Genomic DNA, 12164 nt, shown 5'->3' on the forward strand with positions numbered 1-12164 from the left:
CTCTCATACTCCACTCTCCTGTTTTTCTCCCCCTGCCTCTTCCCAGGGTCCTCCCCCTCAGACCTCCTGGGGGCCACTGATGAGCCTCCTCCCTCAGGCCCTTCAACGACTCAAGGGGCTCAGGCCCCTGTCCTGCAGCAGCGACCCCAGGAGCTGGCAGAGTTGAGGGTGCTGGGCAGAGACAAGACAGGGCACCTCCGCGTGGCCTGGACTGCCCAGCCTGACACCTTTGCCCACTTCCAGCTGCGCCTATGGGTGCCCGAAGGGCCTGGGGCACATGAGGAACTACTGCCAGGGGATGCCCGTCAGGCTCTGCTGCCCTCACCCCCTCCTGGATCCCCCTATGAGCTGTCACTTCGTGGGGTGCCCTCCGGGGGCAAGCCCTCTGCTCCTCTCATCTACCAAGGCATTATGGGTACAACCTGGATTCTGCTCAAGACCAATGTCCTGAGGTTGGGGGAGGGGCTGGGCCATTAGGATTTCAGAGGTGGGGTGGAGATTGAAGGGCAGGGCTGGTGTTTGGGTCAGGGTGGTAGGAGAAACAAGGAGAGAAAAGGAGTTGAGGGTTCAGAGGCAAGAGGGATGGAGGGGGTCTTAGCACAATGGTAGGGTGGGCCAGGGAGGGGAGTACTCCAGGCAAAGTAGATGAGAGGACAAAAGTCAAAGGATGGGACGAGGATTCAAGGAGAGAGGCTGTTGGCCCCCTGGCTCTCCGCTTACAGCTTTCTTTGTGCAGAATCGCCCTGCCCCCACTTCCTGGTTACTCCTCTGCCCCAGCCCGCCCCCTATGTCTCTCAGGGTGGGTGTGGGGAGGCGTCTGGCCCTGAGGATCCTGACCCTCAGCCCTCTCCTCCCTTTCCCTTCTCCCAAGCCCCTGCCATCCCCTCCCTGGACAGGCTAGGACAGTGGCGCTGCCCCTCACCCTGCGAGCCCAGCCTGCAGTGGACAGCACCCCCTGGTCCCATTAGCCAGCTCTCCCTGCAGCTCCAGATCAAGCTCACCACTGGGGAGAGGGCGGTAAGGGAGGGAGGAGGTCAGGTGGACCGAGGCGTCTTCAGACTGCTCTGAAACAGCAATGGCAAGGTTCTGAACTCTCAGGGAAAACCACAGGGGACCTGAAGCTCCCCCAGAGACCTTGGTGTGAAGAGGGACTGGGACCTTTGTGAGTGGGGAGGCAGTTATCGCAAGGGCAGAGCCAAAGCTCTCACTCCAGAGCAGAGACTGGGGAGAAATGCCCACCTTCTTAGAAAGGCTGGTCCCGGAGAACAGAGGGCGGGGAATGGAGGCTTCTGGGAAGGGAGCTGTCCAGGATGGAGTGAGCCAGTGGGCAGAGGAGAGGGAAGGAGCCTGGGGACAAGGCAGTGCTTGAGCCCACGTGCTTTGCTTTGCCCCACACCCCAGACAGGGATGGGGAGAAGCCTGGGCAGCCCTTGGCCCCGCCACACCTGGGCAAGCTGATGGTGACGGACATGACTTCCAACTCCCTGCTTCTGCACTGGACGGTCCCTGAGGGCGAGTTTGACTCCTTCGTGATCCAATACAAAGACAGGGACAGGCCCCAGGTGGTGCCTGTAGAGGGACCCCAGCGCTCAGCCCTCATCTCCAACCTGGACATCGGCCGCAAGTACAAATTCGTCCTGTACGGGCTCGTGGGCAAGAAGAGGCATGGCCCCCTGGTGGCTGAAGCCAAGATCTGTAAGTGAGAGGGGTCACACACACCCCTGCCTCTGCCCTCTGCACAGTCCTGAAGTGGGTCTGCCCAGTGCTTCGGCAAGTCCAGGAAGGCTCCCTGGAGAAGGTGGTGCCGGAGATGAATCCTGAAGGGAAAATTGTGGTGGTCAGGCAGGGAGGTTGAGGAGGGTAGAGCAAACAGAGGGAGAGTGAGGCAGGAGAGAGTGTGGCCCTGTAAGAGAATCAAAGCCTCTTTCCTCTGGGCGAGGGGCAGGGCACCTGGCAGCTGAGGGCACTGATCTCACTGGTCTCATGTGTCCGACTGAGTCACTTGGACCTCATCTGAGGACCCTAGGGAGCCGCCAAAGGGCTTTACGTGAGAGAGTGACATAATTCAATATTTATCTTACAAATAACACTGAGGCTGCTGCAGAGGATAGCTGGAGAGGGCAGTCCTATTCCCTGAGGCAAGGGGCAACGGATGTGAGGAGCAGTGCAGCGGGGGACACTTAGTTAAACATCTTTCGAGCATTCGTTAAGTGTCAGATGTGTTCAAGATGTTCTAAGTGTATCATCGCACTTCACCCTCATAAGCAGCCCTGTGAGGCATGCTCATGTCACAGGTGAGGAGAACTGAGGCGCAGAGAGGGCCAGGTCACTCAAGCAGAAAGTGACGGGGCCATAGGGTCATCCTGCTGCCCTCATGGGCCTGGAGAGCAGAGGAAAGGCCTGAAGAGGGGGTGTGGGTGTCCCAACAGGCAGAAGCCAGGGGGCAGGGAGAAGAGACATGGCCACTGGAACCCTGGAGATGGCTAACACTCAGGGCAAGAGCAGAGGAAGGGGTGCCTGCAGGGTGAATTGGGGAGAGGGATGCCAAAGTGAAGGGCGCGGTCAGACATGTCAGATTCCGTAAGAGTGATTCAAGGCTACAGAGTGTCCACAGAACTTAGCAATGGCGAGGTCACCACTCACCCCGGTGAGAGCGGCTGGTGGAGGGTGGAGCTGGGTTGGGAGGGTGAGGTAGGTGAGGACATGACTACAAGCAGTGTAGACATCTCCTTCTGGAATTTGGGCTGGGACTAGAGAGCAGAGAGGGAGGGTGGAGGCTGGAGGGCGACGGAGCTGCGCGGAGGAGCTTGTGTGAATGCGCGTGGCACAGCCCAGGGAGGGAGGGTAGGAAAGGAGGAAGTGGGGCCCAGAGCGCAGGAGTGGGGGGCTCTCCAACGTAAGAACGCGCCAAGGACCAAGCTTCCCTCTCTTGGAGAAGAAAGCAGCTAGTTGTTAGGCCTGGAAACAGTAGAGGCTGTCCTGGAAGACTTCCCTGGCCGTGGAGATGTGGAAAGGGCTGGCTGGGCTCCCGTCTCTCTGAAGCCCTTTCCAGGCTGCAGAACGAGTCAGGGCCACACTAGTCCATACAGTGCTTTTGTGCCCCATCAAAGAAAGCACCCCTTCTTCCAGGTGGGCATAGCCCTTTACCAGGGTTGGCAAGCAGAGCACTGGCTGGATTTCAGCCCCTCAGTGCTCCCTCCACCATGCACCTTTTGTGTAGTGAACAGCCTGTACAACCTCACACGGCATCCCCAGGTGGGAGATGGGTTCCTTCTTATCCTTTGACCTGTGTCCCTCCCTTCTCTCTACCTGCCCTTTCTAGTGCCTCAGACGGATTCCAGCTCAGTGAGTCCACCTCGCCTGGGAAAGCTGTGGGTGACAGATCCCACCCCAGATTCGCTGCACCTCTCCTGGACTGTCCCTGAGGGCCAGTTTGACTCCTTCGTGGTCCAGTACAGGGACAGGGACGGACGGCCCCAGGTGGTGCCCGTGGAAGCCCCCGAGCGCTCGGTCATTGTCTCCCCGCTGGACCCTGACCACAAGTACAGATTCACTCTGTTTGGGATTGTCGACAAGAAGCGGCACGGCCCCCTCACGGCCGATGGTACCACTGGTGAGTAGCGGCCACCCAAGCCCCCATGTGACCCCTCCCAGTCTCCCGCACGCTTGCCCCCAGCCAGGAACCAGCTGGGGCCTCCCAGCGAGATGGCTGACTCCGAATCCTGGCCCTGCTTTTGGGCTCAGGGCCAGCCAGCCTCCCCCGCACTGCTGGGACCCTTTCATCCTGTTCAGCTGCTCCCCAAGGCCCAGAAGGTGTGTCATACCCTGGTTGCGCCAGATTTCTCAGAGTTCATCACTCGTGCTAGTTGCGTAGAGACTCCCACAGGTGTGACAACCTGTCCAAACCCCAGGCCCCAATCCTGGGGTTCTGCCAGCTCAGCCCTGCCTGGATCCTCTTATTTACAGCCCCAGAGAAGAGAGAGGAGCCCCGCCACCCAGAGTCCCCTGAGCAGCCCCTGCTGGGGGAGCTGACAGTGACCGGCAGCGCCCCAGACTCCCTGCGCCTGTCCTGGACGGTGGCCCAGGGCGCTTTTGACTCCTTCATGGTCCAGTACAAGGATGCGCAGGGGCGGGCCCAGGCAGTGCCCATCAGGGGGCATGAGAATGAGGTCACCATCCCCGGCCTGGAGTCTGACCGGAAGTATAAGATGAACCTCTACGGGCTTCATGGCAGGCAGCGCGTGGGGCCTGTGTCCGTGGTGGCCACCACAGGTGAGTCAGGGCTGCACGGGGCTCCCTCCCTGGCCAACCCACAGCCCTGTGAGCAGGACCTGACCAGGGATCCTTCACACTTCCCTCCACCTTCTCTTTCTCGGCTCCAGTTCTGCCAAACCTCCACAGTCTACTTCCCGACATCCCAGGACTTTGCATCCAGCCGCCAGCCCCTGACCAAACTTTCTTGGCCCTGCTTCTCCATCTCCAAGAACAGACCCCATTTCCCACATTCTGAGCACTGGGAATCACCCCTTCGTCCCGGGCTGTCCTCCCCGTGGATGTCCTCAGCCCCTGTGTTCTTTCCCCACGGTCTTTGCTGGCCTTCTTCCCCTGGCTCAGGTTGTGGTCATTTCTGAGCTTCTGTTGCCTGCTGCCCACACCCTCCCGCCATAGCTGCTCTGTTCAGAGCTGGCAAATCCAAGGGACATGAGCTCCATGTTTCCCCAGCCTCCTCCCAGCCCCCTGACTCCCTGACTCCCAGCCAGCTTGGAGCAGGGCAAAGGGCTCACTTTCAGCCCCCCTGCCCTGCATTCCTCCATGGGCCCAGCCTCCCCCATCCAGCACCATTTCCATGGCTGTGTGGCATCGCGGTTGGGAGCATGGGCTCTAGAGCCAACTGCCTGGATTTTAATCCTAGCTCTGGGATCTTGTGCAAGTTACTGAACCTCTCTGGGCCTCAGCTTTCTCATCTGTTAAATGGGGATGATAATGGTAACAGCTTCACAGAGTTGTTAGAATTAAATGAGTTAATATACATATGGCACCTAGAACAGTGCCTGGCACATCAAAACTGCCATTGAAGAGTGAGCTACTATTTCTCCCTGACCCTCTCGCTTCCCAGTATCCTTTTTCTCCCTCACCTCCCCACCTTCCCCATCCTTGCCTGGGTTATCATTCTTGCCTGCTGCCTCCTCAATCTCCTGTCTCCTTAGCAGTCCCCCATGGACCGTGGAGTGAGTCACAGAAGGGCTGGCTTCCCTGTGCCAGTCTCCCCGCCCCATGGAGCCTCAGCAAAGACCTAGCTGCTGCAGACGGTGGGCAGATGCCTCGGGGCTGTGACTCTAGCCCAGGCCGGGGAAGAGCACGGCCCTCCACAGCCCCCAGCGCCATCCGCAACATCTCCCCCGCCCACGCCCCGCTCCCGCTCTTGTCTGAAGTGGAGGGAGAGGCAGGGTTGCCCAGGGAAGCCTTAGCGGAGCACATCCCATTTCCTGTCCTGGTCAGTGGAGCTGAAAGGGAGGAACACAGTGGGAAGAAGCCTTACTGCCCCCTCGCTCTCCTGTGCTCAGCACTGTCCATGAACACAGCAGAGAAGCATCCCTCAGAGTTCCCTCTCTTCCCATCTCGTCTCCTTTCTCAGACGTGAGAGGTGGCCCCCTACCCCCACAGTGCAGTCGTCCAGCACTGACGAGGTTTAGGGGCCTGTCTCAGCCCTGTCTCCTTTGATGAGTTACTGAATGGCTAATACAAAGGCTACAGGAACCCCTAAGCTGACAGCTTGAAGAGTATATTTGCCAAATGTACTTTATTGTCACGATTAACATCACCACAAAGCACATCACCTGTAAAGTCTAATCTCTTCTCTCAGCCCCGCAGGAAGGCATGGACGAGACCCCCAGCCCCACAGAGCCCAGCACAGAGGCACCAGAGCCCCCCGAGGAGCCCCTCCTGGGGGAGCTGACGGTGATAGGATCCTCCCCGGACTCGCTGAGCCTCTCCTGGACCGTCCCCCAGGGCCACTTCGACTCTTTCACCGTCCAGTACAGAGACAGGGATGGGCAGCCCAAGGTGATGAGGGTGCCTGGGCACCAGGACGGGGTCACCATCTCGGGCCTGGAGCCAGACCACAAGTACAAGATGAACCTGTACGGCTTCCATGACAGCCAGCGTGTGGGCCCCGTCTCTGTCATCGGGGTGACAAGTGAGTGGATGGTGGAAGCCCCAGGGTGGGACCTCGTGGGAGGATCACCCTCTCTCAGGTGATGGGTGAGTGGGGTGCAGGAGGCCCCTCTACTCGAGGCTGAGCCATGGTGCCCTGTGTGCCTCCTCCAGGCTCCCTGAGGACCAGTGTGTCCCCCTGGGCAGGGAAGGGCCTCTGTGAGCCATGCTGGTGGCTGCCCTGGTCCCCCACAGCTGACCCTGGAGGCTCCAGGCATGTTTATGAGATGTCAGCTAAGCAGGACCGCCCAGCCCCAAGGACGGGCTTCTCTGAACTGACTTCAGGGCCCGGAGCCGGGGCCAAGGCTTGGGAGGAGACCCAAGGACATCACCTGGGACCCTGCCTCACCCTCTCTGTGTCTCTCCTTCTCAGCTGCAGAGGAAGACACCCCCAGCCCCACAGAACCCAGCACAGAGGCCTCGGAGGCCCCCGAGGAGCCCCTCCTGGGGGAGCTGACGGTGACAGGATCCTCCCCGGACTCGCTGAGCCTCTCCTGGACCGTCCCCCAGGGCCACTTCGACTCCTTCACCATCCAGTACAAGGGCAGGGACGGGCCCCAGGTGGTGCGTGTCGGGGGCGAGGAGAGTGAGGTGACCGCGGGGGGCCTGGAGCCTGGGCGCAAGTACAAGATGCACCTGTACGGCCTGCACGGGGGGCGGCGTGTGGGCCCCGTGTCCACCGTGGGCGTGACCGGTGAGTGAGGCCGGGGGCTTGTTTGTTTTCGTCCCACCAGTGGCCCCCAGCCTCCCTGTGGCATTGCCCTCCGTTGCCTTCCCCACCTGCCTGTGGAAGACCTAGAAAGAACAGCTCACGGGGGACTGGGCCACAACCAGCTGCATGACTTTGAGCAAGTCTTAAACTGTCTGTGCCTGTTTCCTCAGCTGTGAAATGGGGATAGTAACACCTACCTCACAGAACCGTTGTGAGATTAAATGAGTTAACAGACCTAAGAAAGGGTCTGGCAGCAAGTAAACATGCTGGCAATGTTTGCTGCTATGGTTACTACATTTGTCCTTAGCCTGGGGTCCCCTTTGGCTGGTCCAGCTTAAATGTTCAGGATGTCCATGAGGCGTTGCCCTCTGCACCAGTGCGGCTGGAAACTTTCTTTACTGCTCATCCAGTGAGTGGTTATAGCAAGGAAGAATGTCCCCTCCACCCGGGTACAGGGCCACTCAGCCACCGCAGAGGGCCAGCCTGGGCACCTACTCTCCAGAGCCCCAGCGTGAGGGGCCACATCACAGACAGGCCTCTGGGACCCTCCTGCTAATCTGCCCAGCTTGGCCCCAGCAAGGGGCATCTCTTTTCCCCTTTGTTCACTGAAACAAAGACACAGCTTTTTCAAAAGCAACTTTTAATATAAAGGGGAAGATTTTAAAAAGCAGAGAAACAGGTTTCCAGAGCATGGTTTCTGTACTTCTCAAAGGGACTTGGTTGGCTTAGTTTCCAGAAGCTTCCACTCCCGATTTCTTTTCTTTCTTTAGTCAGCACAGAGAGTAGGGAGAGGGGAAATCCTCCCTGAGGTCCTGTCCTGCAGGCCTGAAGTAGCAGGATGGAGGCTCATGCCAGGCCCAGAAAATGTGGCCGAGGTTTTTCCTGGAGCCACCCTCAGTCCGTCCATCTGTCCGGGGCAGCCACACTGGTCCCTGGGTAAGGATGGACAGTGTCGGGCACTGACTGAGGCGGTGCAGTAGAGGAAAACTGAATCTTGGAATCGGAGCAACTGAGTTCCCTTCCTGGCTTCTCAGCTCTTAGCTGTGCGATGGCGCTCATCATCCGAGCAGGAAGGTGATAGGCAGCTGGAGCCCGCGGAGCTGACCCGGGGCCGGCCCCTGGCACACAGCGCGTGGTGAACCGCTGCTAGGAGAAGAACTAGCATGCAGCTTTAGAAACATGGCTAACTTGGGAAAGGATTATGCCAAAGGCAGCATAGGGCCTGCGGTACTCATGGGTAGCTATCATTCCACCTTTCCCAGTTAAGCCAGACCACCAATGATAAGGCTTGATGGTGAGGGACAGTTTCTCTCTCTCATGGAAAGAAGTACAGAGACGCAGGAAACGGATGCTAAAGGAACCAGCAGAGCTAGAAGGCAAATGAAATGAAACACAACGCACGCGTGGCCTGGCACCTGTACCTGGGAGAAGCTCAGTACGTGATGGTTGTTCTGGCCCACCTTCAGCTGCCTGCATCCCTGCCCTCCCCACTCAGACTTATTGCTATCCTCCTGAGGCCTCAACTCCAGCCTGGCCACACCACACGGCTGGTGGGATCTTAGTTCCCCGGCCAGGGATTGAACCCGTGCCCCCTACAGTGGAAGCGTGGAGCCCTAACCACTGGACCACCAGGGAAGTCCCATGCCAGCCTGTTTTTTTTTTTTTTTTTTTTTTTTTTTTTTTTTTGTGGTACGTGGGCCTCTCACCATTGTGGCCTCTCCCGTAGCGGAGCATAGGCTCCAGATGCGCAGGCCCAGTGGCCACGGCTCACAGGCCCAGCCACTCCGTGGCATGTGGGATCCTCCCAGACCGGGTCACGAACCCGTGTCCCCTGCATCGGCAGGCGGACTCTCAACCACTGCGCAACCAGGGAAGCCCCCAGCCTGTTTTTAAAGCAGGTTTTATCAGTACAGAGCCTAGTCTTGTCCTCCCACAGGAGCCAGAGAAACAAGCTCTTGGGAACCCCACTCACTCAGCTACCCCTCTGCCAGTTGCCTCTTGGGACCACCTTCTAGGCTGGTCACTAATGAGCAGGGCTTCCCAGACTCAGCTCATTCTGGGGTAATGGGGACCAGCAGGTCCTGAGCTTGGCCTTTTCCAGACGTGCAGACTATTCATTCATTTAACAAACATTTGTGGAGCACCCACTGGGTGCCAGTGCTGGGGACACAGCAGCGAACAAGGCAAAGCTCCTGCTGAGAGCTCACATTCTGTCAGAGGGAGACAGGCACCAAATTGCACAAATATGTCAGTGAGACCGTATGTGACAGTGACAAGAGCTGGGGAGAAAAGCAAAGCCCAGTAGGTGAGATGGTGAGTGGGCGGGAAGCAGGCAGGAAAGGGCCTCCCTGAGAAGAGGACCTGCAGGAGGGAGAGGACAAGCCACGCAGGCCTCTGGGGAAGAGCATCCGGAGCAAAGGGAAGGTGCCTGAATGTCTGTGGACAAGTGAGGAGTGTTTTGGAATGGGGAGGGTGATGTGAGAGATAAACAGGTGGGGCCTTGGAGGTCATTGTAAGGACCTGTTTTTTTCTCTGAGTGAGATGGAAGCCATTGCGGGAACAGACTCTGACTAATGTGTTAACAGTGGGGAACAGAGCAAAGGGGATGAGGGTGGAGGAGGGAGGGGATTTAGGAGACTGTGCTATAGTCCAGTAAGAGCATGTGTGCTTAGGGATGGTGGCGGTGGAGTTGGGGAGGGGGAAGGGGGTCAGCTTCTGAAGGTAGTGCGGACAGGATTTCCTCGCAGGCCGGCTGAGGGGTGGAAGAGAGGACTCAGGGATGACTCGGAGAATGAAGCTGTGGTTTTGCTGAGGTGGGAAAGCTGGGGAGGGAACAGGTGTGGCAGCAGCCCCTGAGCTCGGTTTTGGACTTGTTGAGTTTGAGACATCAGTTAGGCACCCAAGGAAGACGCTGAGCAAACACAAGTCTGGGGGCCAGCAGGGAGGTCTGGAAAGGAGGTCTTTGGAGCCAGAGATGCACAGATGGAACTTCAGCCACTTTCCCAGGATCTCAGTGGTGGCTGACACCCCTCCCCGCAAGCACAGCCCCGGATTCTGGCAGGGATTTAGTGAAGGGTTGTTGGCCAGACAGATGTCGCCAATCAGTGTAGTCTTACATCAGAACCACCCGGTGGGCACCACAAAAACAACACACATATTACTACAAGGGGAAGAGGGGCTTTTCCTAACAGCCTCCCACCATCTCTATCTCAGCTCCACAACCAGAAGAGACTCCCGCAGCCACCGAGCCCCCCCGGGAGCCACGCCTCGGGGAGCTGACAGTGACAGATGTGACCCCCAGCTCCGTGGGCCTTGCATGGACAGTCCCTGAGGGCCAGTTTGACTCCTTCGTGGTCCAGTACAAGGACAGGGACGGGCAGCCCCAGGCGGTGCCTGTGGCCGCAGACCAGCGAGAGGCCACTGTCCCCGGCCTGGAGCCTGCACGCAAATACAAGATGAACTTGTACGGGCTACATGGTGGGCAGCGTGTGGGCCCCCTCTCTGTGGTAGCCATGACTGGTGAGTGAGCGTGGGTAAAGGTAGTTCCCATCCCTGGTTACCCGGGGCCACCCCCTCCCCTAGCCTCTCTCTCAGGTCCTGCCTCAGTGGCCCCTGCAGGTCCTCCCCAGTCTATTACCTGAGCCCTTGGCTCCTCTCCTGAGCTGGAACCTTGCCTACCCTCCAGTCTCCACCTCCACTCTGTCTCCTCCCCCAGGCAGGATTGTCTTCCTCCCATCTGACCTGAGTCTAGCCAAACACTGTCTCTCTGACTGTCCACAGCTGTTTCCTTCCCTCTCTTTACAACCTGCTGTGACTTGGACCCAGCTACCACCTCCCCCTGCTGCCCTTTTTCATTGGGGTTAAAGAACACACATCCCTTGAATCTCTTCTCAGGGGCCCTCAGCGCCCTGGCCTGAGCTGTGTTCCCTTCTGGCCAAGCCAGAATCTCGCTCCCTCAGGGAAGCGGCCCTTGCTCGTGGCTCCCAGCCTCTCCCGCCCCTCATGCTTCCTGGGCACAGGTTGCCACCAGTTTTGTGCTATGGTGTCTGGTGAGACCAGTGAACCCCTTTCAGAGCAATGGCTTAAAATCCATAAAGTAAAACACATAGGATTACAAAGGTAACCAATTCTATTGATTAACCGATTATCAAAAATATTTTAAAACTCGAATTTATGATTCAGTAATACAGGAACTTCATCATTAGTTCATTAAATAGCAAGACTTAGTGGCATGTTTAATAACCTACCCACATTTAGAAGCAGTGATGAGTGTAAAGAGTATTTTTTTTTAATTTTTGAATTTTATTTTATCTTTTTATACAGCAGGTTCTTATTAGTTATCCAATTTATACATATTAGTGTATACATGTCAATCCCAATCTCCCAGTTCATCCCACCACCACCACCACCACCCCCGCCACTTTCCCCCCTTGGTGTCCATACATTTGTTCTCTACATCTGTGTCTCAACTTCTGCCCTGCAAACCGGTTCATCTGCACCATTTCTCTAGGTTCCACATATATGCGTTAATATACAATATTTGTTTTTCTCTTTCTGACTTACTTCATTCTGTATGACAGACTCTAGGTCCATCCACGTCTCCACAAATCACCCAATTTCGTTCTTTCTTACGGCTGAGTAATATTCCATTGTATATATGTACCACATCTTCTTTATCATTTGTTGATGGGCCTTTAGGCTGCTTCCATGACCTGGCTATTGTAAATAGTGCTGCAATGAACATTGGGGTGCATGTGTCTTTTTGAATTATGGTTTTCTCATATACTGGGTATATGCCCAGTAGTGGGATTTCTGGGTCATATGGTAATTCTATTTTTAGTTTTTTAAGGAACCTCCATACTGTTCTCCATAGTGGCTGTATCAGTTTACATTCTTACCAACAGTGCAAGAGGGTTCCCTTTTCTCCACACCCTTTCCAGCATTTGCTGTTTATAGATTTTCTGATGATGCCCATTCTAACTGGTGTGAGGTGATACCTCATTGTAGTTTTGATTTGCATTTCTCTAATAATTAGTGATGTTGAGCAGCTTTTCATGTGCTTCTTGGCCATCTGTATGTCTTCTTTGGAGAAATGTCTATTTAGTTCTTCTGCCCATTTTTGGACTGGGTTGTTTGTTTTTTTAATATTGAGCTGCATGAGCTGTTTATATATTTTGGAGATTAATCCTTTGTCCATTGATTCGTTTGCAAATATTTTCTCCCATTCTGAGGGTTGTCT

The 12164-nt window shown here is 56.5% G+C and overlaps 1 protein-coding gene across 1 annotated transcript in view; it reads left to right on the top strand.

Moving 5' to 3' along the window:
• TNXB (tenascin XB) overlaps positions 1-12164 on the top strand; it is a 60240-nt gene that overhangs the window by 18973 nt on the left and 29103 nt on the right. Inside the window, exons 8-14 of the mRNA XM_082848480.1 lie at positions 47-415; positions 1402-1695; positions 3323-3613; positions 3967-4272; positions 5864-6196; positions 6593-6907; positions 10139-10444. Coding sequence (XP_082704606.1) covers positions 47-415; positions 1402-1695; positions 3323-3613; positions 3967-4272; positions 5864-6196; positions 6593-6907; positions 10139-10444 — 2214 coding nt within the window. The remainder of the gene's footprint in view (positions 1-46; positions 416-1401; positions 1696-3322; positions 3614-3966; positions 4273-5863; positions 6197-6592; positions 6908-10138; positions 10445-12164) is intronic.

The sequence above is a fragment of the Leucopleurus acutus genome, assembly GCF_964270905.1.
Source record: "Leucopleurus acutus genome assembly, chromosome: 10".
Taxonomy (NCBI): Eukaryota; Metazoa; Chordata; class Mammalia; order Artiodactyla; family Delphinidae; genus Leucopleurus; species Leucopleurus acutus.